Below are 27,660 nucleotides of genomic sequence, written 5' to 3'. Positions count from 1 at the left end.
TTCACAGTGAAGCATCTACAGGGCAGCACAGACGGTGTAATGGTTAGCGTTACTGCCTCACAACAATGAGGTCATGGGTTCAATTCCCACCATGGCCCTAACTGTGTGGAGTTTGTATATTCTCCTTGTGCTTGCGTGAGTTTCCTCCAGGTGCTCCGGTTTCCCCCCACACTCCAAAAATATACTGGTAGGTTACGTAAGAGAAGTAAAAATATTCTGCGCTTGTGGATGTGTTTTAAGCAGCTCAGTAGAATAGAAATTAAAATTGATATGTCAAATACGAGCGCTAATGGAAATACGTAAATTATTCTATAATGACTGGTATGCTGTAAAAATTGCGTGCTTCACACCATGGTGACGTCATACAACCCGTCCCGGCAGAGCGACACCACCAGCGGCTCCCATCCCGCATCCGTCCACGGCAGCAGCAAGGAGAAGACTTGCCGCACCAACAGAAAAAGCCTAGGAGGTAAGATAGGGATAGTTAGGGTGACACACTACCTCCATTCGTTTGGCCTCGCTGTCAGGTGCGGCATCCATCGGCGGCTATCAGCCGGGTACGGACTGACGGACTCTCCCAACACATACAGCATAAGAGCTATGGACATTTTATTCAAGCAATTTGGCTTTGTTTTAATTGTCCTTGTGTTCCGGAAACTATTTTTAGTGTTATCGAATGCTCCCACTTCACATGTAAACATAATAGACCACTGACTATTCAATACAAGATACAGTGTTGCATAACTTACATAGTAGCCAACAACTCACATACTTAGTATTGCTACCATACCATTGTTACCAATATTCCAAATGGTTCTTTGTCTTTTTATTTATAAACTAATCAGTGCATACAGATATCAGCATCATAAGAACATGATGGTGTGAAGCACGCAATTTTTACAGCATACCAGTCATTATAGAATAATTTACGTATTTCCATTAGCGCTCGTATTTGACATATCAATACTGGTAGGTTAATTGACTCCCAAAAAATGTTTACTCTAGTGTGTATGTGCGTGTGTACATGTGGTAGGGAATATAGAGTGTAAGCTTCACTGGGGCAGGGACTGATGTGAATGGCCAAATATTCTCTGTAAAGTGCTGCAGATTATGTGAGCGCTATATAAATAACTGGTAATAAATAATAATAATCTAAGTCACACCAGACATCTTGCACCATATATTTCAAAAAGAATAGATGTAGTATAACTCAAGGAAGTCATACTAAAATACAATTATAGATTACTCAATAAAGATACAACAGTACTTTATATAAGAAATAATCCACCACAATAATAGCCTTCATGTTCAAATCAAGTCATGGTAACATCTAGCAAAGCAATTTATCAGTAGTCAGCACGATCAATCTTCTGGAAGTTTTCCATTTAAAATAACATCCTGTACTTCCTGATACTGAAAGTGCCAAAAGACATTGATCTTCTGACTTCATTCACCCATCACATTGAAGCCAAACCATTCTCACACATGTATCAATTTCAAGAACACCACAATCTGCTCCAAGGCTGAGACACAACATTTCTATACTGTAATGTTACAAGGCCAATGTGCATTTTACAGTGTGTTACAATTTCCTCACTCTGTCATTTATAGGAAAGCTATAAATGATAATAGTTTGTTCAGGATTACAGCAGGAATGCTTTCTTATGGATTGCAGGACGTGATGTTCTTATCGCAAAATAGCAACTGCTCCAATGCTTATATATAACACAAATATATGGCGTGAAATGTATCCTGTCTGTGGATGTATCACACTTCTTCCAGTGATCGGTGTAAATGAACGCCTCTCACACGGCACATCGCTTGCATTGCTCATCTCTATCTATACTTGTTATCCTAGATGTGAGTACACAGCTCAGGTGGTGATGGAAAATAAATGGTAATTATTTTCAGAAAGATTCTATCGGAAGCCTGTGCATTTCGTCTCTGTCCGGTAACCATATTTATACACATTGCGGGTGATTCAACATTGCACAATAGTTGGGAATCTATGGGTGGTGTAAGATCCGTTCTGCAACCAAGGATCACGCAGATAATCCAATGCGTCCGTGGACGCAGCTCAGATCATTAATGCATGCAGGAGGCGTAACTCCTACTGCTGCATTAAAACTGCTTTGATGAAATATGAATTTTAATTTACAGGGGGTCACAAAACAAAAGTCCAGAGGTACTGTAAGTGTGGCATATAGCAGCTCTTAGCCGCGAGGGGACTTGTGGCTAATAGGATTGAGCCCATAGAGTGTTTGAAGTTGGCAAATTTAGAAAGACTGGAAAGTGCAGAGTGTTATAGAGAAAAGTGGGGAGAGATAAAATATTATGTGTGTATGTGTGTGTGTGTGTGTGTGTATGTGTGAGAGAGAGAGAGAGAGAGAGAGAGAGAGAGAAAGAGAGAGAGAGAGAGAGAGAGAGAGAGAGAGAGAGAGAGATGAGCCAGATGTCGTATACATAGGAAGAGAGAAATCGTTGTCAGCTCCCTTCCCATGCATGTTTATTATATCAGCAACAGTGCCATTTAAGGATTACAGATTTTCTGGTCTGATATAATGTATAATCACGTGGCATCATTCTGGGATGTTATATTCTTATCTGATGGTTACTATACATTGATCAAGGTAAATGAAATCACTTGAGCACATTGATAAAAAGCATAAGTTATGCCTAAGGGCCCTATTCATTATGATAATAATGTGCCCAGTGATAATTAAGGATTGATTTTGCTGCAAGTTCAATCTAAGTATTGGCGTCATTCATCATGCCTCTTATACTTAATCATCACTTCCGAAAAGCCATCCGCCCGCCAACCTGCCAGTGTCTGTCCAGCCCAAACCTCCACCCTGCCGTCGCAGAGTACCCCTTATACAGTGCCCCCAGTAGTGGTCTCCGTTATGCAGTGCCCCTTATACAGTACCCCCAGTAGTGGTCCCCCTTATACAGTGCCCCCAGTAGTGGTACCCCCATGCAGTGCCCCCAGTAGTGCCCCTTATACAGTGCCCCCAGTAGTGGTCCCTCCTATGCAGTGCCCCCAGTAGTGGTGATCCTTATACAGGGCCCCCAGTAGTGGTCCCCCCTATGCAGTGCCCCTTATACAGCGCCCCCAGTAGTGGTCCCCCCTATACAGTGCCCCCAGTAGTGGTCCTCTCTATGCAGTGCTCCCAGAAGTGGTCCCCCTTATGCAGTGCCCCCAGTAGTGGTCCCCCCTATGCAGTGCCCCCAGTAGTGGTCCCCCCTATGCTGTGCCCCCAGTAGTAGTCCCCCCTATGCAGTGCCCCCAGTAGTGCCTCTTATACAGTGCCCCCAGTAATAGTCCCCCCTGTGCAGTGCCCTCAGTAGTAGGCCCCCCTATGTAGTGCCCTCAGTAGTGCCCCTTATATAGTGCTCCCAGTAGTAGCCCCCCTAATGCAGTGTCATCAGTAGTAGTCCCACCTATGCAGTGCCCCTTATATTAAAAAAAAACACAAAAAAATCCACAACACCTACCTGAATGCCTGCTCCTGCTGTGCTCGCTGCTTTCTGCTCCTCCATCCTCCCGACCCACTCTGCACTATGGGAGAGACGTCATGACGGTGCCCAGGGTACGTACCCTGCTCAACCCCCTCATCTTACACCCAGGGCCAGATTAAGGTCTATGGGGGCCCCTGGGCAACAAACTTGATGGGGGGCCCTATCAGTGATCCAAATATATATATATTATATATTACATATACTATATATATATATATATATACACAGTATATATATATTGAATGCAGATTGTAGTGTGATATTATCAACTGAATTTGCAATGCGAATTCAGGTAGTATCACAGGTATTTACTACAAATCCCTTGCAGGGACAGAGCTTGCGATAAAGCTCTGTCCCTGCGAATCCCCTCTGCACACTAGTAAATACCGTGACAAAGTGCCCGCACATGCGCCGACCGGCCACCGCTGCTTCTCCTCCCAGTGCTAAGCTCCGCCCCTCGGTGCTAAGCCCCGCCCCCATGATCGCGGACCCCCCACGACCTTTCCCCCCCGCAACCCCTCCTCTCCCTTAATTACACTTACCTGCATGATCCGGGCCTCCGGTGATATTCTCCATGCCTCCGATCAGATGATCTCCCATACTGCACTGGGACCCGATCATCTGATGACTGGCAGTGCACTATGGGAGACCAGCTGACTGGAGGGGAGACATCACCGGAGGCCCGATCACCGGTCCCTGGAGTCAGGTAAGTAAAAAAAATTTTTGACAATATTTTTTTCTGTTTTTTTACAGTAATCAGCTTGCGGTCTGTTTAGACCACACAGCTGATTATTGGGACCGACTCCCAGCTCTGCTGTGCCCGTTAGAGCAGAATAGGAGGCCGGTAACCGGGGGAGACCCTGGATAACGCCACCTCCAGGTGGCGTTATTATCACAGGGCTTTCCCCGATGTTTTTTTACAATTTATTTTTAGTAACTTTGGTCGGAACACATTTCCCATTACAATTATGGGAAATGCGATCTGCTCACTAAAAATAAGTGATACTTAGGGGTTGGAGTAGAATTTTACGAATTCTACTCCAATTGCCCTGTAATAACTATAGGTGATACTAAAATAATGTGAAAAGGATGTGAAAACACCCTTTTTCACTTTATTTTAGTAAAAATAATGTTAATAAATAGAGCCCTAATTGACTTACTGTCCAGCCTCCCGGCTCCAGGCCAAGGCAATCACAGAGCAGCAGACTCGGGTCAGCAGCTACAGCTCCGGTGTTCTTTTAACCTCCGCGGGAAGCAGCTAGATCCGACCCTGATGTCTTCAGATGCAGCTGTGACATCACGCCTGCATTGCCGTACAGCCCCACCGCGCACCCTGCCCGCTGACTGCACCAGCGCTGTGCTCTGAGCTCAACTGCTCGGCGAGCGCTGCCCGCTTGCAGTCACCATAGAAACTATGGTGACTGCCAAGGAGGACCGCAGCGGAGACAGCTAAATGCCGGTCTTAGTAGGGGAAGGGCAGTAGTGGCAGGGGACAGGGTGTGGGGACCCTCTATGTGTGGGGGCCCCTGGACGACCGCCCCTGTCGCCCTGCCTATAACCGGCCCTAGTTACACCACTTCATCTTTTCCAATTCCCTCTGCTGTATCTCATGCTGTACGCCATCTCAGGGGGGCCTACAGTATAACTGTCAAGTTCGAAAAAAATGCTTTTTTGGAACTTGATGAATTACATAATGTACACATCCCCATACTAAAGCCCCATGCTTTAGTGTGGGGATGTGGAAATTATGTAATTCATCAAGTTCCAAAAAAGCATTTTTTTGGGACCTTGACAGTCATACTGTGGAAATTATCGGGGGACAAATGTAACCAGGAGATATCAGTGGTACAGTATTTCCTGCATTACAATGATGAATAACCCTGGCACTTAGTTTATACAAAAGTAGTTGAAAATCTTAATTTTCACCTGGTTTTATAGAAATTAAGTGATGATGAGTAGACCCCTTAGTGATGGGAAAAGTCACCAATCAGTGTAAGGGGTGCTTTTGCAAACGGCCAATCACAAGTGGTTCACTTGTGCTGGTTATTGTCATCAACATCATCCACTGTTTGCACCTACCTACAGTGTAACCATCCAAACATAATACAGCTTTCTCAGGCATGTTTTACCCAGTCTGCAATGTTGCATCTGTTCGCAAGTGTACAAACATGTCCTTACTGTATCTAGCCCACACCTTTCTGGGGATAAGAACAGGCATAAGTGAGAGAATAATGCAAGGCTGCATATGCATGCGTACACTGTTCCTGGCATGTGTGAATTTATGCCCGATACGCTGCGCCAGCTACTACAGTACACACTGCATCAGGCCCTATTTATATTTCACAAAAATTGCCGTTTAAAATGAAGCTCACATCCAGTCCTGAAATGATTATTCATGCAAAGCATAATTGTTTTACTGACCTTTAGGCGTCTAATTAATAAGGTAGTCCAGATGACAGCAGGTAACATGCTATGAGGAAAATTCTACCTATTGCTTTATGCAAATATCACTGTATACTCTCTATTCAAATGTACTGAAGTACATGTCAGGTTGACATGAATAATCTCCAGTATATTATCTTTCCTAGGGAACAGTGCATTGGAATAAATAACGTACATTTTCATCAAGCAAATTTTGAAACATTTTATTGATAATTTTAAGCATTTTCCATATTTTGGTAATATACTTCTATAGTTAATATTAACTAAAACAAAATATATGTTGCATTGTATCAGGGATATAACAGAGCTGAATCCCACTCACCATCTGCACTACAGAAAAAAAAACATTTACCTTGTCCCCACTGGTAATTAGTACCGATGGGGAGCCAGGAGGAGACTATGGAAGATTGATGGTGTTACAGTAGCACTACACTACACAACACAAAGGCTCTTTTTCTGTAATGCAACTAAAAGAAGGGTAATGTTCTTGCTAGGCTGTTTTAGTGGGGCACCGTGCCTTGCCCGATTTAAAGGGCAAAATGCACCCTACCCTTTAAGCGGGGCCCCGCTAAAACAGCCACCCCTGACCCACCCGCAGGCCGCAGTGTCCTGCAGGTGGCACCCTTGTTTAACTAGTGACACAGAAGTTATTGTCTGGTGATCATGTATAATCACCAGACAATGTCCCCCTAGTCCAGGGACTTTATCCCCCATCCTTACTTTCTTTAATTGAGGGGCACCCACATTTCCCCTTTTTAGATGACCTGTCACCTTTGTAGTAGGTGATCGGGAGATTTAATGCCCAGATTTCCCCCATCTTGTGTCAGATAAAAAAGGGACTCCTCTTTTATTGCTGGAGGTCTGGTAAAGTGCCAAATTAAGGGTTGCTCTCCTGGTCTCCTGGAAGAGTTGCTGCTGCCCACTTCCTGACTGAGGGTTGAATGATGCAATTTGCAATGAAGCATTCTTATACGAGTTCTGTTCCCACTATAAGATACCACTGATCGCTGGCTGCGGCCTCACACTACATGGTTGCATTTGATCAGTGAGAAGCAGGCAGAGGTTCTGCCTGACAACTGTGTTTTTTAACTAAATCATAGCTTCTAGGTGGCATTCTCTGCCTGCTCCTCAGCTGTCATGTGCATCCATGCAGTATACAGCCACAGTTATACTGCACAGTTCCAGTCCAAAAATTTACTTTCCCATATAAAGTACGTCTGAAAATTGATACCTCCTGAGCACCCATTAAAAACCATTTGTACCCTAAACAGTGTAAAACATATTTGCCAACTTCATCAACTCCATCTCTGGGATCTCTGTGCTGAGGAAGGTAAAGGAGGGTGAGGTGGGAATGTAGTGTTGCAAATAATGTCACTGTAGTCCTTTCCCATGACATTTTGCAGCAATCCCCAGCTGTACTTGTCCCTCTCTCTTTACCAGAGAAGTGGGAGGATGCAGGAGACTTGCCCACTTTCCAGGGAACTCAGAGACTATCTAAAAATATGTATGTGAGTCTCCCAGAAATTCTGTGAGAGTGGGCAAGTATGGTGTAAAATTACATAGCAGTACTGGATATGTGTTTCACACAGAAACTCTAGGACCATTCCCTGTTGTCATGAGCCCCATATCAACATTTTGTTGGGACCTCTATGCTTATAGAAAGACACCTGTCTACTCAGCAGTTCATGTTATGCCTCATAATTATGCGTTAGTTAATTTTTTGACACATCACAGTGCCCTAGTTAATTTTTTGACCCATAGTAGTGAAATAGTGCACATCATGCCTAAGAGTCCACCAGTTCATATTATGCCACACATACTCCAGTTCACATTATGCCACACAGTGCCATTAATTCCCATTATGAAACACAGTGCACCCAGTTCATATTATGTTATATAGTGTCACCAACTTACAGTTTGCCACATTAAAGTGCCCCAATTCAAATTATGCCACATTGTAGTGTCCTCAGTTCATATTATGCCACACAGTCCCTCCAGTTCACATTATGCCACAGGCAGGCTCCTACTCATGGAATTCATTGACCTCTATCACTTTCATCTTCCTCTTGTGAAGCAGAACACTTAACATGATCCACTGCAAGGCAGAAGGATGATAGAAAGGGACAATATATAAACCATATTGAATACACTAAAATTGTGGCATTTTGTAGACTGTCCTTTTCTATATTCAATAGAGTTTCACCTGTTTCTTACTATGCCATTCGGCATTGATGCTGATGTAAGCTGAGTGTAGAAGTCTGCTGGCCCCATAGTAACAGGCCCCCCGCCCTGTACTCCTTTAATTATGCTCCCATCAGCCACTGTTATAGACTGTTTGCCATACAACCTTTATGGATCTCCACCTACTAGGCTTCCCAAAATTTAGAAATGTGAAATCAGGACAAAACAAACCCCACTCTCGATCCAACTAAATCCCACCCTGATCTAACCAAAAGCACTGGACTGTTCCACCAAAAACAACATGCTTTCAGTAAAGCACTAAATGAGTAACACAAAGTCAATCATTCAGTAATTTATTTTCTCCCCAGTGCCCCCCACACTGAGCAGAGGATGTCCGCATGGAGAAGAAACTGCCAACTTGGAGTGTGGCACTGGTCTATTATGACACAACCCAGATCCGTACCCAATATTATGTCACACCCACACACTCACCTGCCACCTATTAAAGTAGTAAGCAATTGTAATAGGGTAGCCCCCGAGGAGCCAGGCAATGATAAAATACTTAACTGAGAATTAAAGATGAAATGTACTATACTGTTCACAATATTACTATTAATAAAATTGCTAATAAACAAAGTTTGAAAAAGTAAAACTAAGCTGAGCTTTATTGTATAGGTGATAATATATATTCTTATATCAAATAAACCATTCTGCTTCGCCATAAGGTATTTTTAGAGAACATCACATATTAAATAAAGGCATATGGACCAACATTGATTTATTACTTTGTCCCTTTATCAGGTAGATGCAGAAAGGGAAATACATTGTCATTTTTCAGACCTGCCTAGACAGGAAATACGATTTACCTCTTGTTAAACAGCGAGCTATAAAACTTTACAGATTCACATATTTGAAGTGTCAGAGCAAGCCACATGCAAAAGTACATCCTATTTAAATTTCATTGTTATAAAACGCAGCATGAGTTGTAAATTCAATGGTGCACATCATAACATTCCTAAGACAAAGCTGAAATCAAATACATCAGCAGGTGCTACATTTTTGTTGAATATGTTTAGTCCACAAGCATTTTCTTATTAACACAGCTGAAACCTGAAAATGAAATGCATGCACGCCAGCCAGTATTGTTAAAGTCTTGGCAAACAGTACATTGCATTGCAATTTATGCAGAACTAACCTGACCCAAATTTTGGCTGGATGCTCTGTCTCTGCATAAAGAAAAATAGCACCTTGACATAAAGTCCATAGGAAAGTTTCACTCCTAAAGAACCATTCTTTTCATCCAAACCAATGAATAGAAATCTGTGCCCATGACATTGCCAAGGAAAAATAACAAGTATTGCCATCGTACCCTGCAGCTCCTGAGGAGCACAAAAAAAATGGATGAAATGATGATTCACTGCTGTCCTGATGTATTCAGAACATGCTGGAAAGTGAGAGGTGGCTCTCAACTTATTTATTCCTGATATAATACTTTATAAATAAAATAAATAATACAAAATGGGAGACACCAAGTATATTGAAATCAAGGGCTTATACACTGGTGTGGCTAATGTACAGTGCTAAATAAAGAACCTCTCAATATTGACAGGGGCCATGTATAGAACAGTTAAATGGAACAGTTGGCCTATAAATATGGCTGTCATGGCAACAAGCTGAGAACTCAGTGGGCTTGGGCACCTTTGGCAGACTCTTCACGACCGTGATTGGTCAACTTATACATTGGTCAGCTTAGAAAATAGGCAACCAGCTGCTGATCATTAAACTGGGACTCTTCAGCCCTTTGGAAGATAAGCTAGATTCATTAAAAATGGTGACATTGCAACTCCAGAGAGCAGATCGGTATAGTTGTCCTAATTTTGTCAGTAGTGTTTTGGATTCTCTATCATGGTCCTGTAGAAATCCCTCCCCCCCATGTGCCTTGCTGTACTCCCTTTGATAGTTATACTAAATCCTGGTAGAAGTTCCAGATTCCTTCTCCTTCCCTTTCCTTGTGTTTTTATTGCCTCATTATTGCTGTATATCCTTTGTTGTACATGTCTATGTTTACACTTAACTTCTATCTGACTGGCTTCCTGTTTTAAGGTGCGTACAGACGAGATGATCGACAATGATAACGATATCATTGCTAGATCTCCCGGGTGTGCTGGACGATCGATATCGATCATCGAGCACACTACCAATTCACCAACGACTATAGCGATCTGCGATGAACGATCGCTGGTCCCTATAGTAACCTGGTCAATATCGACCAGTGGCCTGCATGCACAGGCTATGGTTGACCATACGTGCCCGCTCATTGCAGGTGGTTGGGCTCCGAAAAATGCACGATATGAACAATAACGCTATGATCGATCTCCTTATCGTTCATATCGTCCATTTTAATCTTACCGTGTGTACGCACCATTCGATTGACCCTTAGATATTCGACAGCCTGTTCCAAATGCCTCATCCTGTCTGACAGGGTTTAGTTAAAAACGTAGATTGATCATAGTATTAAACAGTGGTGGCTGCTGAAGCTCAGTCCAAAATTCAAATAGGGGATCCACACCAACTGCCAGTGAGTCCCAGCCATGTATGTTTGACAGCTTTTGAAATGGCAGTTGGTGTGGCTCCCCTATTTGAATTTTGGACTGCGCTGCAGCCCCACCTATGGAGCCACCACTGGTATTAAAACATTTTCAAGACTTGAGAGCATCAGGGTTTAAACCCCGTCGGGCTGATCTGTATTTCTGTCAGCCTTAAATGCATAATTTTGCATTGTCATTTTATAATGAAAATAAAATGGAATTAAAAGCATTTGCTTAAAATTGTAATCAGTAAACAAAATGAAGTAAAACGGAATAAGTACATGTAGTGGTAAAGCTGATCCAATGTATTTTGATGACCGGCTACAGACTTCTATTAACTGTAAAACCAGGTGTGCCCTTGTCTGACTGCATTGCAGTGCTGTCTATAAATGAAGCAGTTTAAATATTTAGCATTACAAAAATGAATCAATATGTACTGTATGCCCCATGCTCACAAGCATAGTGCCAAAACTAAGAGCTATTACTTTTTAACATAGCATTTTAGGTCAATTTCATAAACAGTTTAGTTTTGGAGTAAAATTAAATATGATTCATGGATTGCAGCCAAACTCTCCTAGTTATACAATAGTAATAGCTTAAAGTAAAAAAAACTTTGTAAACTATTGCTGATTAATCAAATATTTTTATGTTTAGATGCATATGTCTTTTTGTGGTGTTTACATGCTGTTATATTTATAGTTGTGGTTTATCAATTATTACTATTATTATTTATTTTTTTTGTTTTCATTTTATTTGAGGATGTAATTACCTCATTACAATAATTTCAATTTGTATTTCAGATGGCTATACCACTGATGATATTGAGTTTTATTGGCGAGGAGGCAACCATGCGGTCACAGGGGTGGATAGAATTGAATTACCACAATTTTCCATTGTCGACTACAAGCTCCTCTCGAAAAATGTTGTTTTTTCCACAGGTTGGTAAACAAATACATGAAATACAGTATAATACAATAGGATAAATGCCTGGGTTATATCTGAGCATTTCGAAATGTCTTGCTCAGTGCTGAAATGAGATTCAGAATTCATCTGTCATTCGTCATTCACAGTCACAGGGTGACCTCTTCTGTTGCTGATAGTGCACATGTTTCAGGCTTGTACCCACTGGGGTTACGGAAAATGCCAGTGATAGTGCAGGTCAAACAAGATCACGTGTGACATGCAGTGTGTAGCAATCACTTAACACGTGCAGTTGCGGAGTTAAAAAATTACCTGATTTTGTGGATAACTGGTATATTTATATTTTGTATTAAAATATACTTTTTGATCAAAAAAGGACCACTTAACTCATTCAATCTGTCACTCAAGTAGATAAGTTGACACACTGTGTCAGGAACTTGGGCCCCGTAATAGTCACATGTGGCATCTATATGCATCTGTATTACATCCATGCATTTGTGGAAGAATCAATATTAAAGCAGTATATTCAATTGAAGCGATTCATAATGCACTGCCCATTTACAATGTATAGGATTTATAAAACTTCCAGGCATGAAGGGAACCCATACTTGCTTACTCTCCAGGAGACTCCTGAATCTTGCGTGGCTCTCCCGAATGCCCAGAAAGGTAGGCAAATCACCTGCTGGCCCTCAACGGCTACCCGCAACTTTCTGTCTGACTTACTACTCCATGGCCCCACCCCTACAATGCCAGTAGTCTCTGCATTGTATAGCAGGGAGGCGGGGATACGGAGGAAGTGATCGCAGCACCATGCCCCTGTACCACCAATTTGGCTGCGCCACGCCCCCTGCATCTCCCAGCTGGCTGCCCGTCTCCTGGAGGGGGCAGCGAAAGGTTGGTAAGTACTGTATGAGGGAACACCAGTACTACTCTAGGCAGAATGTGATGGTGCTTAAGCACATTATTTAGATGGCTGCTCCTGGGACATTGAGGCTGCCGGTTGAGTATGTTTCCCCTGCCCTGAGGTCAGACATGCACAAACTAAGATAAAAAGTATAGAGGGCTGGTGATGTCATTAGAAACTGGAGTTAGAAAAGAGAGAGAGAGAAAAAAGTGGTCCAAATGAAGATGAGAGAGAGTCAGAAAGCAACAGTGGGCCATCTGAAACTCAGTATATTACTGGTACTTGTTGTAGAGGATGCAGTACAGACACTGGGCCTGATTCAACAAGGATCGCAACTGTTAATACGCATGCAATCGGCCGATTGTTGTGTACTGCCCATACGTATGCATCGCAGTGTGCGTGCACGACCACGCAGACCCATCGCCAGGCCCATCAAGAGCCATGCCGGGCCCCGGTAGGTTAAAAAAATAAGCTTTGCAGCGCCACGAAGCGGCACTGTGCGCTGCGAGGGGGGGCGCAGTGAGCCCCCTCAGCCCGGCACATAACCAGTCAGCTTGATCTCTCCCCCCACAGGCATACTGTAGGAGACTGCTGTGGCTACTTCTTAGCAGCTGCGAGCAGTCTCCAGGGCAGCCCAGCACAAAGCAGCGTGTGCTGGACTGCTGTGTCGTGTAAGATGGGGGGAAGTGGTGCCAGGCCCCTCCAGCAAACCCGAGCAAGCCTGGGCCCCTGATAATTTGTACCCGCTCCCCCCCCCCCTCTCGGCACCCCAGCCCATCGCAGAGTGATTCACAGGGAGTGCCATTTATGGGTGGTGACAAGGGGGTGGTCGGCGAAACGCAGATGTGCCAGTGCCATTGCATGGGCATGCATAAATCAGCCACTGTGATGCTGTACGCAGCCTGAGGACTCATAGCGTGCGATGAAGTTAGCAATTTCTGAGTAAGGTCAGAGCTGGTGCAAGTGTGTATGAGGCTGCGATGGTGCTCGATGTTACCGATGGTTTTGTAGTCTTGCTAAGGATGACGGATATGTGTTTAAGGTATAGTGGGCGTCCTTATGCTGGGTGCTGCGGTGGCATAGTGATCGCAGTGGATTAGCATACTATCACAGTGAGGCTGCGTGCGTAATCGCTATTGCAATCGCAGTTGTGATCGGAAGTGAATCAAGCCCACTGTTTGCCATGAAAGTGTCCATGTGTGTGTGAGCCATAAATTAGTGTAAAGTGGAATCTGTTATTGCTTGTGGTCATATTTGTCCCTGAGTAAATGTTTTCTTTCCAGGTTCCTATCCAAGATTATCTCTCAGTTTTAAGCTAAAGAGGAACATTGGCTATTTCATCTTGCAGACATACATGCCTTCTATTTTGATCACAATCCTCTCTTGGGTTTCTTTCTGGATCAACTATGATGCATCAGCTGCTCGGGTTGCCTTAGGTAAGTATGACCCAACAGTAGTCAACTTAATGGAGATAATTGTTGGTTCAAGTATTGCTCTTAACATAAGTTGTACATTTTTTAAATGTCAGTGCTACTGGGAGTATAAATGACTGCTGCCCAAGGTTTTCAATTTAATAGTTTATTCTCTCCCTCATTGCCATTGACATATTACAGTACATAGAACAGAACATCTGATGAGATAGAGAGAGAGACTCAGAATAAAATGAAAATTAGTTGCATCAAGTTGCAGACTTGATGAACAGGAAAACAGCAACTGTCCCCCTCTCAGTCCTTGCAATGAGCATGTAAGGCTTGTCAAACACACATTGTGCAATGCAGACACCAATTGTAATAATTGCAGACATCTGTATAATGGATTTCATGGCTTCATGAAGATAGTGCAACATTTATTTGCATTTATTAAGTGGGACTGTAATGACATCCCAAGCATCAACTGTTCGGCTGACTGATGGTACAGCATGTGATCGACCACCAATATATTATATATAGCAATTATAATGAAATAATTCTAACATAAAAAAACAACGTATGGAGCTTTTAGTGTTCATTCTGAATTATATGTTGAATACATTTGTATTATATTTAAAATGAAATTATGCCTATACTCTCACACATGTATATATATATATACATACACACAGTCAGTATATTTAGAGATGATCATTTTACTGTTATATTTACTCTTATAAGGTGCTCAGGATGATATTTCAGACTTTGGTCGACCGTTGAGATATGTTTTCACTGAACCCAGTACGATTTAGAATCTTCCACCATCCATTCTGGCCCAACACATAACTCATTGCCAGCATGTTAGGCAGCTCTTATGGATTAACATGTACACCACTTTTCTTGATGTCCAGCATAATGTACAATGTTTTAGATAAGCATGCTGATGGATGGATTCATTTATTCAGACCATAACAAATACAATTATAGAGTCAAACGACACAGGAACAAATGCAATTTTGTGCCTGACTTTGAGTCAGCCGCGGCACACTGCTCATTACTTTATGATGATATCAGTTTCCTGTTACCTATGGAAATTATCCATCCGTCTTCATGTAGATGGCTGACAGGCCTTCTGTGTTTTCGGCAGCTGCCATCACCAGCAGTACCAGAACTTACACCCACTCCATGTTGGGTGCAAAAGATCCATCAGAAGAGTGCGTCCCATCAAGGGCCGTAAGCACAGGTGTGCCTACTGTGCAATAGCACAGGGCGCAGGACTCTGCGGGTGGCACTGTTGATGTACCACTCACGGCACTTGCATCTAGTTAGCATGGTGCCTGGAATAGCACCCTGTAGCCTGCAGAGATGCTCAGAGCATCCTAGAGCTGGTGGCCCTGCAGCATTGGGGTTACGAGGCAGAATAGAGCCCTGTTCTGGCCCTGGTCTCATCTCTGTATGCTTGCTATGAAGGACTTCAAAAATCAGTATACAGTACACACCAACAAACTGTCATGTCACTCCTACAAGACGGATCTGTTCTGTGCATCCTCACAGTAATTACCCAGTTGCCACCCAGAAATACCCATTTCATGCAACGAGATATATTCATCAATGAATATGTGTTATTGCATGATACAGGGCATGTAGCGGATGACTCAAACTATGAACAGCCCAGCTACATTACCAGTGGTGTTGGTTTATTGATGTATAGTAGTATAGTAGGTACAGCCGTACCCACTGTTACATGCACACTGGTACTAAAGCAGAGCTTGAGCAAAGCATTGTTCCATACAGCTCACCAGCTGGTTAGTATATGCTGCAAATGGGTTGCAGTGCATGGATCTGCAGTAGCTTTATACAAGTATACACTAGGGTCTCTAACACACTAAGCAGGAGACTTCTGTTCCCACCATTTCACTCTTGCACAGTAAAGACAAGATGGCCCCAGCACATGCTCAGTAGTGACCTTGTGGCCATCTTGGAATAGGGCATAAAGCCTCCCTGCAGGAACAGGAAGACTGCAGTCTGCACAGTAGTCTTTCAACATTTATAAGGGATTATGAATATGATAATTAATCAGTGGCATAATATAAAATTATATTTGTTTATATTCCAGGGATAACAACTGTTCTGACCATGACTACCATCAACACTCACCTCCGAGAAACACTACCGAAAATCCCATATGTGAAAGCCATTGATATGTACCTAATGAGTTGTTTTGTGTTTGTCTTCATGGCTTTGCTAGAATATGCATTGGTCAACTACATATTTTTTGGTAGGGGGCCACAGAGGCAAAAGAAAGCAGCAGAAAGGGCTGCAAGTGCCAACAATGAACAGCTGCGGATGGAAATTAATAAGGTAAGTCAGTTTATTATAGGTATATTACATTTAGCAGCAGAACATGAAAAGGGGCAGACTAGATGGGCCAAGTGGTTCTTATCTGCCGTCACATTCTATGTTTCTATGTTTAACCATGTCTTCTGGGCTAATACTATGCAATTATCGTTCCCCCAGCTACAAACTGTGTTCTGTTCATCTTCACTTGTCAAAATAGACCACAAAGTGATTTGGAGACAAACATTTTTGTATTTCTGTAGATCAGAACCCAAGGGGCCACCCCAACTGGCAGAACAATGGAGTTCCAAAGTATGACACTCCTGCAGTTCCCAAGAAACTCATCCCAGCCTCTACGGGTAACTGTTAGTCTCCCGGTCTTAACATTCTGGAGAACTTAGAGTGAATTAGTGCAAATGTATCGATAAAGCTGATTAGACCGCTGCCATTCTGGGGGCTCATTTAGAGTTGGACACATTTTGCACCGTGAATGTTAAATAGGAAAAGACATATCCAATAAAAAACTTACTTATGCTTATATAGTGAGTTTAGCACAACTCCAGGCGCTGTTAGCTAAGCAAGAGTATCATTAGTGCCATGTCAAAAGTATACATTCACACCTCACAATACCACAGGGATGCCGATTGACAATAGGCCTGATTCAGTAAGGATCGCTAATGCGAATGCAATAGCGATTATGCACGCATGTCAACTGCAATGGCATGCTAATCCAATGCGATCGCTATGCAGCCGCAGCACTTTACCTTACACACATCAGTAATGTTTAGCAAGACAGCGAAACAATTGGAACAATCGAGTACCATCGCAGCCTCACACACACTGGCACAAGCTCTGACCTTACTCAGAAATTGCTAACTTCAGCGCACGCTATGAGTCCTCAGGCTGCGTACGGCATCGCAGTAGATAATTTATGCACGCCCCTGCAATGGTGTTCAAATGCACTGGCATGCCTGTATTTCCCGAACACCCCCCATCACCATCCACGAACGGTACTTCCTGTCAATGACTCTGCAATGGGTCTGTGTAGTCACTGTGATCGCAGTGGCCGATTCGTGCACATGCACTGCAATTCATTAAGAGAGAATAGTGTCTTGGCAGTACAAAATAAAAATGTTGCATTCCCAACATAAAACATAATTCAACACAAAGGAAACACTGAAATATAACCTTAAATAAATTAAATACAATCATCTGTTATTTTGCTGTTTAAAGGTAAAATGGGGATCTTCTTTCCTACCAACTGAAACATCAATAAAGTAATGCAAATACAGATGTGTCATCACACACTATTGCTGCAGTCGAGCCAAACCGCCCTTCTCGGTGTGCCAGGTCCCATGTGACTCGGCTTAAGTTGAGTGGTTTTTTTGCATATTTTTACCCAAAAATGCATCTTAGTCACAATCAGATGCAATGAACCACTTCACGATACTGCACTGATTTCATATCCAACACTTCAATATATCTGTGTGTGACTGAGTCTAATATGTATATGAAGTGCTACGATGCAGTGGCCGCGGCTTTTTTTCAAGCCATATTCCATTGTGCTTTGTATACAGACTCAGATGCACACAGATATACAAGTGTTACATATCATATTAATCAGTGCAGTCTCCTGGTACGTGCTAGTCACATAACACACCATGTGACTTCTTCATTTTCCCTAAAGTCAATTCTGTCCTCAAGGGAACCTGTTTTGCATCAGGTACTGAGGTAAAGAAGAAAATGGTGGAGCTGTTGAGACAGATAATGAGCTACAGCGCGGCTTTGACCAATGAAAAATTAGAATGCAGCGTTGTGTGGAAGCAGAAGGGGAGTACATAGATGGGGAATGGAGTTAAAATTTACTTAATATAGTTGAATATAAATTATAGCATCAGTCTTCCTATTTAATAGCCACACCTTGTGTGTGTGTGTGTGTTTTATATATATATATATATATATATATATATATATACCAGACTACCGGTGGCACTCCAGGCTGGAAAAAAAAAAATCATTGAGTCATATAGCTTTTGGATGCTACATTTCAGCGCCTTTATTAGCGCTTTTGTCAAGCCAACAAGTGACTTGTTGGGTTGACAAAAGCGTTAATAAAGGCGCTGAAACCTAACCCCCCGTTCCCTGCAGCCTAAACCTAAGTCTCCCGGAGGGGGTGTCTAACCGTAACCTCTCCTCGGAGGTGCCTAACCCTAACCCACCCTTCCCCTAGCCTAACCCACCATTCCCTTAGCCTAAACCTAACCCTCCCCCCCCGGGGAGGGTTAGGTTTAGGCTAGGTTTAGCCTAAGTCCCCACAGGAGCCCTAAAATCTAACCCTCCTCCTCCGCGGCTGTCCGCGCCCGGCGCTCGGCTTACCTTCATTCAGTACACTGGCTGTTGGGCTCCTGGCGTAGGTCTAATGACAGGCGTCGGGATTTCAATGCCTGTCATTAGTACCTTGCCGGGATTTGACAGTCAGAAAGCTGGCAGTCGGCATTTTGACTATCGGCTTCCTGACTGCATCCCACATATATATATATATATATATATATATGTATTATATATTGCATATCAAATTAATCAGTATATATTCTGGTTTGTTACATCTGATTGTAACATATAAAGTTTTGGGTGAAAGAGATGCAGAAAAGACACTCAGCGAAAGTCAAGTTGCGCAGGCATCTCGTCTCGCGTGGTATGTGGAGGCTAGGTGTGTGAGGTCACATCTGCAGATGTCCACAATTTTATATAAAGGTGCTGCAACGCTAATAACTTACATCCTGTCAGCTGGAGGGGCCTATACACAATCAGCCAATCACATATGGCTACATGATGCTGCTGACACTTATCCACGTCACTGTGTATCGTTGCAGCAGTTCTGCAGTACTCACAAGAGGTTGGCCTCCTGGCAGGCTTTTATATCTGCAGACGCCTCCACGTCTAATTGTGTTATAATTATGGGAACACTTTTTTATTGTTCTTAGCTTGCACTTACCTGCCCCTGTCTACTCCTTATTCTGCCTTTTTATGGTGCAGATAGACACAAGTCAACGGTATGCAAAATGCACACACGGATGCATGCACACATTTTTGGTGCAGTGTAAAAAAGTATCTTATACAAAGCAATTGGCGCACGTCCAAATCTAAATGAACTCCCTGAAGTCTCTCTCATCCTCAAGGGTTCCTTGTAGAATAAATGTTCTCTGGAACAAGAACTAATTTTGCAATCAACGTTTGACAATGAGAGAGTCACCTGGTTGCTAGCATTTCTCGATGCAACAAGTAATATCTGCCCTTGTTTTGTACAATTCATAGAAGTTTGGGTTACAGTCTACTGTATTCAGAACAGTGGAATACAATTTTTTGTAAATGTAACCAGATAAAGAACTATACACATAATGGACTGACAACCATGCAGGGCAGTCACTGCAAGCAGCTTAGTACTAGATGTACAGTAATAATGGTTTTTCCAGTTTGCATGGTACTATAATATAAATAATTACTTACAGATGTGTTCTCATACACTATTGCTGCAGTTGCACCAAACAGCTATTCCCGGCGCGCCAGGTCCCGGGCAACATGGCTTGTGCGAAGTGTCTATTTTTGCAACTTTTTTGGCAATCGGCAATAGTTTTTGCCAATAGTTACAATCAGATGCGATAAGCCGCTTCAGGAGAAGACATTGATTCATTTGTTATGGAACACTTGTATATATGTGTGTGTTAATGAGTCTGAATCTGTACTCTATATGAAGTTTTACGGTGCAGTGGCTGTGGCAATTTTCCACGTCAAGTTCTGTTGTGCTTCAAATATAGATTCAGATATACAAGTGTCACATATCAAATTACTTAGTGCAGTCTCCCAAAGTGATTTTTCAGGTGAGAAAGAGACAAAGAAGGTGCTCGGCGCAAGCAGAATCGCACGGGACCTAGCGTTTCACACCGCATGACATATTAAGGCTAGGAGGTATACTTGCTGTACTAAAGTGCGGGTTTTTAGAAGTGGAAATACTGCCCATAGCAGATTCTGCTTATCATTTATCTAGCATCTTCTAGAAGATAATAGCTAGAATCTGATTGGTTGCTAATGGCATACATGCCTACTCTCCCGGAAGGAGGCTCACGATTTTTAGGGTAACCCCTCGCAGAGTAGGCATTTCTCCTGCATTCTGCCCACTTTCTAGTGAAGTGGGCAAAATGAGGAGAATTTCCGTGGCGATCGCGGGTCCCTGTGTAGGGGGCGGAGATTAACGACGCGATTTTTAAAGTCCCGCCCCCTATTTAAATGTGCACCAATTGTTACAATTTACGGTGATGGGGACGGGGCAAACCGTCAGGTCCTGCCCCCGTCGCAACCTACATGCTTCACCTCCCCGAAATTCTCCTAGGGAGGAGAGAAATAAAGTAGGCAAGTATGGCTATGGGCAATGACTCCACTTCTAAAAACTCACACTTTAGTAAATAAACCCCTTGGTGTTTGAGGACACATCTGTTTATACTTAGAGAGTTTTCAAATAATATGAACATTTCCATGTTAAATTAAGTCGCTATCTTTATACTTTATTTTTTGTACAAAAAATCAATACTCTTACTATATTGTATGATTTTTTTGTAACCCATGTAGGGCAGGCCTGGACAAATCTTAAACAAATATAGGAGCCAGTGATAAAAAGTAAGAAGCTGGTATAGACACAACTTACAATAGAGGGAGACAACCTAAGCTCACTATTTCAGCCCCTGTTTGTGTACGCGGGTTATGAACATGTGAAGTCAGTGCAAGGAGCATTACACTAACATGATTATATCCCAGACTGGCCAATATCTTTATACTTAACACAGTAACGTACATATTTGTAACCATCCATGACTGGCCCATTTCTACCCATAAGTGACTGGCATGTTTTCAACTGATAATGACCACTGTTTCTGTTTTTATAAAGCATTTACTAGCATGGTTTTGCCAATAATTGGTTTACATGTTTGTGCCCAACATACAAGCCACATGTTGAAATAATGGAGCACATGTGATTGTAAACAAACATTGCAGCATAGTTCTAGTTGCAAATTATGCACATGTGCTTGCTGTAGTCACGTACACCTCATTCATACACACACATTATCCACTTATTGACCACTTTATTTGATGCACCTGAACATCTGGTCATTAATGCAAAATTCTAATCAACCATTCATGTGGCAGAAACCCAATGCATAAAAAATACAGACATGGTCAAGAGGTTAAGTTGTTGTTGTGAGCAAACACCAAAATGAAGAAGAAATGTTATCTAAGTGACTTTGATTGGGGATTGATTGTTGGTAACAATCATGGAGGTTTGCGTATTTGAGGAACTGCTGATCTCTTGGGATTTGTAAGCATAACAGTCCATAGAGTTTCCAGAAAACTAAAAATATCAAGTGAGTTACAGTTCTGGGGACAACAAATGTTGTTAATGATAGAGGTCAGAGGAGAATGGCCAAAAGTGGTTCAAGCTAACAGTAAATAGTCATGTGTTAGAACAGTGGTATGCAGAAGAGCATATCATGTCACATCAAACTTTGAAGTGGATGGGCTACAGCAGTCGAAGACCTCACTTCTTTCCACCCTTGTCTGCTAAGATTGGAAACTAAGGCTACAGTGGGCACCAACACTAGGCAGTTCAAGATTGGAAATTCTTCGCCTGACTTGACAGTAGGGGCAGAATTTGGCCTAAACAACACAAATCCATGGATCCACCCTGTCTAGTGTCAACGGTTGAACATGGTGGCGATTATGTACTGTAAGGGTGTAGGGAATGTTTTTTGTATACATTAGGTCTTTAATGCCCACAGTCTACCCATCTTTTAAATACTGCTTCCAGCAATATAATATGCCATGTCACACAGCACATCATCTCAAACAGATTCCATATGGCAGACATTGAGTTCAAACTACTTCAATTGCCTCCACAGACATCAGATCTCATCCAATGAAGCATATTTGGGATGTTATGGAACAGGTTATTCTCAGAATGAATGTACAGCCAACAAATCTGCAGCATCTTTGTGATGCTTTCATATTAAAATGGCCAAAATCTCCAAAGGCTATGTTTATAGTGCCCAATAGCTGCCAACCAATGATGCATAACATGGGCAATCCAAAGCCAAAGTATAATGCCCTAAAAACATGCATAAAGAACACCTCCAGGTCCACCATCCTAGCCAATACTATCTATCTATCTAGCTATCCACACACCTACTGTACACACATACAGTATATATATATATATATATATACATACACAGATGTGTCCGCATACATCTATCCTCCGTACGCTACACATAACGTAGGAGCTCCGTGTGACTCGGTAGTGCCGAACGTCTTTTCGTGCAACTTTTTACCTTCAAATGTCTTATTTGCCATTGCATGGCGCAACTAGAAGGGCTGTTTAACTCGCAAGGAGGCTAGATGTATGTAGACACATCTGTATCTTTTTTTTAGAGGATCACAAAGTTCACATAGAATAAGCACATATAAACAGGCATTCAACCTAAATCCGTTCTTGACTCTTAATTGGGTAGGGTGCATCGGGTTATCTCTGCATGTAATGCTCAGTAGAGAGGGAGATCATTCCACCTTCTAATTTTTTATTCCTTATATGATCCATGACATGACTCTGCTAACTCCTTTCTCCTCCCATTCTTTTCCTTGTCTTATGTTTGTTTCCTCTAGCTAAAATACACTGCCTTCTCCACCAACAGGGGATATTTTGTTATTATTTAGGGTTAGGCTTAGGTTTAGTGTTAGGGTTTAGGCTAAAATAAGCAAAAAACTGCATGTTAAATGCCGGCATTATGAAAATGTTGACATGTTGACCATGTCGATATATTGGTTTTATCCTAAATTCCATTTTAGCTTTCTGATTTTCGATATTCAGAACCTGACGACATTCTGGTGTTGACATTCTGAATGTCAACTTTCATACTGCATGCATATTTACATTTTAGCATTATTTGATAAAAATTTCCCTATAAGGCATATTTAGCTGAATGACCTTAACTGATATGCCAAAAATTTAAATTATTTGTAGATTTTCCTCATGTCACTTTCTAATGGACAGTAACATAAATTATATATATATATATATATATATATATATATATATATATATTATATTGATTGATTCCCTGCCTCCCATTGAACAGCTAGAGAAATAAACAGCATTTATATTGTTATCTCCATCTATTGCCCCTGCTACCCCATTACTCTCTACTAGTACTTATTATTGTCCTTTACCTTATCAGCCACTTATCTACTTTCTTGTTCTTTCCTCTCGCATAATATCTGCAGGACTCCTCCAGAGCTTCCCCTTTTCTCTTAAACTCTATGCTTTGCTGCATTAAACTTTCAGACAGATTATCAGTCATTAAGCAGTTTCTTTTAACTTATTATTAAGGAAAATATTATCTAGAACTCATGTTACAGTAGAGTCCTATCCTCTCCAGTGCTTATTCCAACCAGTATACTTTCAGATTGCCCTCCTCACTTCTAATACACTTTCTGCATTCCGCTTGCATGGTCCTTTTTCCCTTTGTTCTATCTGAAACCTTTTTAGAATTCATCCTCCTGTTTTCTTATTTCAAAACATTAATGGCCTGATTCTGAGTCGGCCTCTATTCCGACATTCCAAAAATGGCCGATGTTTATCCGTCTGCACATTCATCTGATGTTGGGTACACGCTAGACTATATGTTGTCTGATATGGCTGACTTATCTGGCACATTGTCTAGTGTGTACAGACTATTACACGCTCCCGCGGGTCATTCATCTCATCTTCCAATCGGCCTGCAGTGCAGGCCAACCAGAAAATATCTTGAATGACACCATGCTCCTGGATGTGGCCACTGAATGATATATCGTTTAGTGTATATGGCTGACCAACATATCGTTCTGTCAGTCATGCTTTTGGCATGATCCAGGATAGTGTAGTGTGTGTTCAGTTTTAGACACTGCCATGCATGCATCCCGATTTTATATGTACAGAGTCGCAGCACAGATTTGGATGTATTGGTAGTGGAATTACACCTGCTGTATGTATATAGATAGATATATACTGTAGATAGATAGATATATACTGTAGAAAGACAGATAGATAGACAGATAGATAGATAGATAGATAGATAGATAGATAGATAGATAGATAGATAGATAGATAGATAGATAGATAGATAGATAGATACACACACACATATATAAAGTAAAGTTTGTGTGGTTACTTGTAAAAATTTGTTATATTGATGTTGGAATATGATGGAAGCAAAAGTGAACATATTGGGCTCAACATAGGACTACGAAAACCTTCAATAGCAAATCTTATCATAAACATTTTATGTGTCAATATTTGGTATGTATTTTATGGACACAGATTTTTGGTACAGTGCGTCCATTTCTACCTGAGGCCCCATGAGAATTAGTTTTAGTGTTCTGCATTACTGTACATCTATGAATGCCTCTTTCACTTAACTTGCAATACATTCTAAGTAAAGAAGGCTGTTGAAACAATTTAGGTTGTAGAAAATGTAAAAAAGTAGAGATGGGCTGGTTTCGTTTTTGCTCAGATCTTCCCGCCTAGTTTGGATCTCAGAATGAGGCAGAACGAGTCAGAACGAGGCAAAATATCATCTTATACAGACAAAACGTTATCTTTCTCTGACATCTGTGCCGAGATGTGATTGAAAGATGATGTTTTGCCTTGTTCAGGGATCCAAACTTGGCAGGAAGATCTGAGCCAAAACCGAACAGCTCATCTCTAGTAAAAGCATAGCGATAATTTTCTTCTAATGCAAATTTGTAGATTATATTTGCAACAATAGATGTAGATGCTATATATTCAATTTAAAATAAACCTTTATTTTGTAACATATTCTAACTGAAAAAACTAGTTTAATTTGTTTTTGTTATGTGTATGTGACTGTCAGCATGAAATGATAACATCAGTAAATATCCAAGGTACACTCAAATTATTTTATACATGTGCCAACAATAACTAATAAAAACTAGAAGAGTCTAATAAACTATATTAGAATATCAAAGGTCGCATAGGGAGATATTCAAATCTACTCTATGTTAATTTGCACATATAAATGTAGAATACCCCAACATGACTAATTTCGCAGTGCCCATATTTGGGTTGCAATGGAAAAAATTGTGTATATTACAGGCCACAAAATGCCTATTTGTCCTAAAATTCCATGTAGTGCTCTGTTGCCATCACATAGATTTAAATCTCCCCCATAAAGTCTTTTTGAAAAATCCAAAAACCCAAGTCTTAATTTATATTAAATCACTTTTTTAGTATTTAGTTTTTAGTATATATCATTTTGTATTGGTTCCACATAACCTGAATTTATGTTTTTGTTTCCTTTCATTACTTTATTTTCTTTCTTCTAGCAGGTTAATAAAATGTCTTCCAACTTATGTATTCCTCTACTAACATATTACATTAACATACTGCCCAATGTCTTTGTAGCAAAAAAATAAACACATTAAATGTTCATACAATACATGTTTTGCCTTGTTTTTTAGATGGATCCACATGAAAATATTTTATTAAGCACACTTGAAATTAAAAATGAGATGGCGGCATCGGAAGCAGTGATGGGCCTCGGTGATCCAAGAAGCAGTATGCTGGCTTATGATACTTCCAGTATCCAATACCGGAAAGCCGGATTACCCAGACACAGCTTTGGACGGAATGCCTTAGAACGACATGTTCAAAAAAAAAGCAGACTACGGAGACGTGCTTCCCAGTTGAAAATAACCATCCCTGACTTGACTGATGTAAACGCCATAGACAGATGGTCGCGCATGATCTTTCCTGTGGTCTTTTCATTCTTCAACATTGTTTACTGGCTCTATTACGTGAACTAAGACTAAACGCCATACGGTATACAAGAACTGGATGTCTGTTCAGTTTATGTTTGGAACCGGAAGTGGGGCTTAGACAGAACATAATCAGGACACAAGTTATTTTAAAACACCTTAGTTGCTGGCACTTTCCACCGTAGAGTCTGTTGTACAAATTCATTCAAAACTCATTAGATGAATGATATCACCCTTCCATCTTCTTTATGATATTTCAGTTACTTTTTGTCTGTCCATAATAAGGTTTTTTTTTGCAGTGTGTTCGATTGAAAGTGAGAGCTAAAGTAACACCTACCATATATTACATCTTTTGATTAACATGCTTAAAGAAGAACGGAAAAAAAAAAGAAATACAGTAATAGTTTTGGATGGATATGAGCAAGTTAATACACAATTCTAAAGCTTAATTTAGATGTGCGATTTGCTGGATCCCTTGGGAATGTATAGTTCACTGGGTAGGAGCATTGACACTAGCTTAGCTTCTTGAAACAGTCTGAGCACTAGGAGAAGTTCAGAGAGGGACTGTTACAGTTATCGGTAACCCCAGTGGATCCAGCAAATGCTGAAGCCAAGGTAAGTATGTTTTCATTGTCTTCATTACCTCATCCAAATCTGCAGATACATTTAAAGGTTGATTTGCATCTTTTTCTTAGATTTTCATTACAGCAGCCAAGCTTCTTTTCAAGGAAACTTGTCTACATAATTGCAAATACATTTGCTTTAGCATATTTTTTATTTTCAATGCTAATTTATTTTTCTACATTCATGGACTTCAAAAACATTGTGCCTCTCTTAAAATATCTTTGAAATACCATTGACCAATACCTGCATTTATCCCATTTTTATTTTGAATTGCTTTGTTTATGTTATATTTACCTTTTAGTTATACAAAACAATGTTTTTGATTGTTAATTGAATAGTTAACTATTACCTATTGATCTCAATTAAATTAATACTACCTAATTGTAACAATACTGAATTCATAAGAGCAACTTATGTGCTTCAATCAGCATACAGTTCATCTTAGTCAAAATCATTAACGCATGGGAAAAAAATCCTATAATACATAAATCCCTATCAGAGAATTTGTAACAGGTTTTTCAACTCCTAACTGATTGTTGCTTTCTATGGGGCCAGAAAATGATTATTCCTTATCATCATATATTGTGGTAATAATTTTTTTGGCCTGTTTATCATCCTGCTCTTGCTGGGGCAGTGTGTTGGAAAACAAGTCTTGCCTATTGTGAATGATCCTCTGTTGGTCTATCTAAGTGTAGGCTACCACAGAGGGATCCAAAGAGACAATGCAATATTGCAGCCTATAAGCTGCAGATTTCCTAGATGGCATTATCTATCAATGGATTTTATCTGAAAGGCTCTTTAAATTTTAGAAGACTGCAGGTCTCATTGAAAAAAATAAGGACTGCGGTATCCGGCATTACTTACCTGAATGTAGGCG

General features: G+C 41.2%; 1 protein-coding gene across 5 annotated transcripts in view; it reads left to right on the top strand.

The window, feature by feature from the left end:
• Nucleotides 1–26,207, top strand: part of GABRB2 (gamma-aminobutyric acid type A receptor subunit beta2) — a 401,709-nt gene extending 375,502 nt beyond the window's left edge. For 2 of the 5 annotated variants that reach the window (XM_088475062.1, XM_088475061.1), the window contains exons 6-9: nt 11,531–11,668; nt 13,839–13,991; nt 16,081–16,325; nt 25,863–26,207. In XM_088475062.1, coding sequence (XP_088331188.1) covers nt 11,531–11,668; nt 13,839–13,991; nt 16,081–16,325; nt 25,863–26,207 — 881 coding nt within the window. Of the gene's footprint in view, nt 1–11,530; nt 11,669–13,838; nt 13,992–16,080; nt 16,362–16,564; nt 16,667–18,947; nt 18,966–25,862 lie in introns of all 5 variants that reach the window. The other 3 variants (XM_088475059.1, XM_088475058.1, XM_088475060.1) reach the window with 3 other exon arrangements.
• Nucleotides 26,208–27,660: the final 1,453 nt, after the last annotated feature.

The sequence above is a fragment of the Taudactylus pleione genome, unplaced genomic scaffold, assembly GCF_031769625.1.
Source record: "Taudactylus pleione unplaced genomic scaffold, aTauple2 ptg000161l, whole genome shotgun sequence".
Taxonomy (NCBI): domain Eukaryota; kingdom Metazoa; phylum Chordata; class Amphibia; order Anura; family Myobatrachidae; genus Taudactylus; species Taudactylus pleione.
Note: the sequence above shows the minus strand (reverse complement) of the source record. Positions and strands in the feature narration are given on the sequence as shown.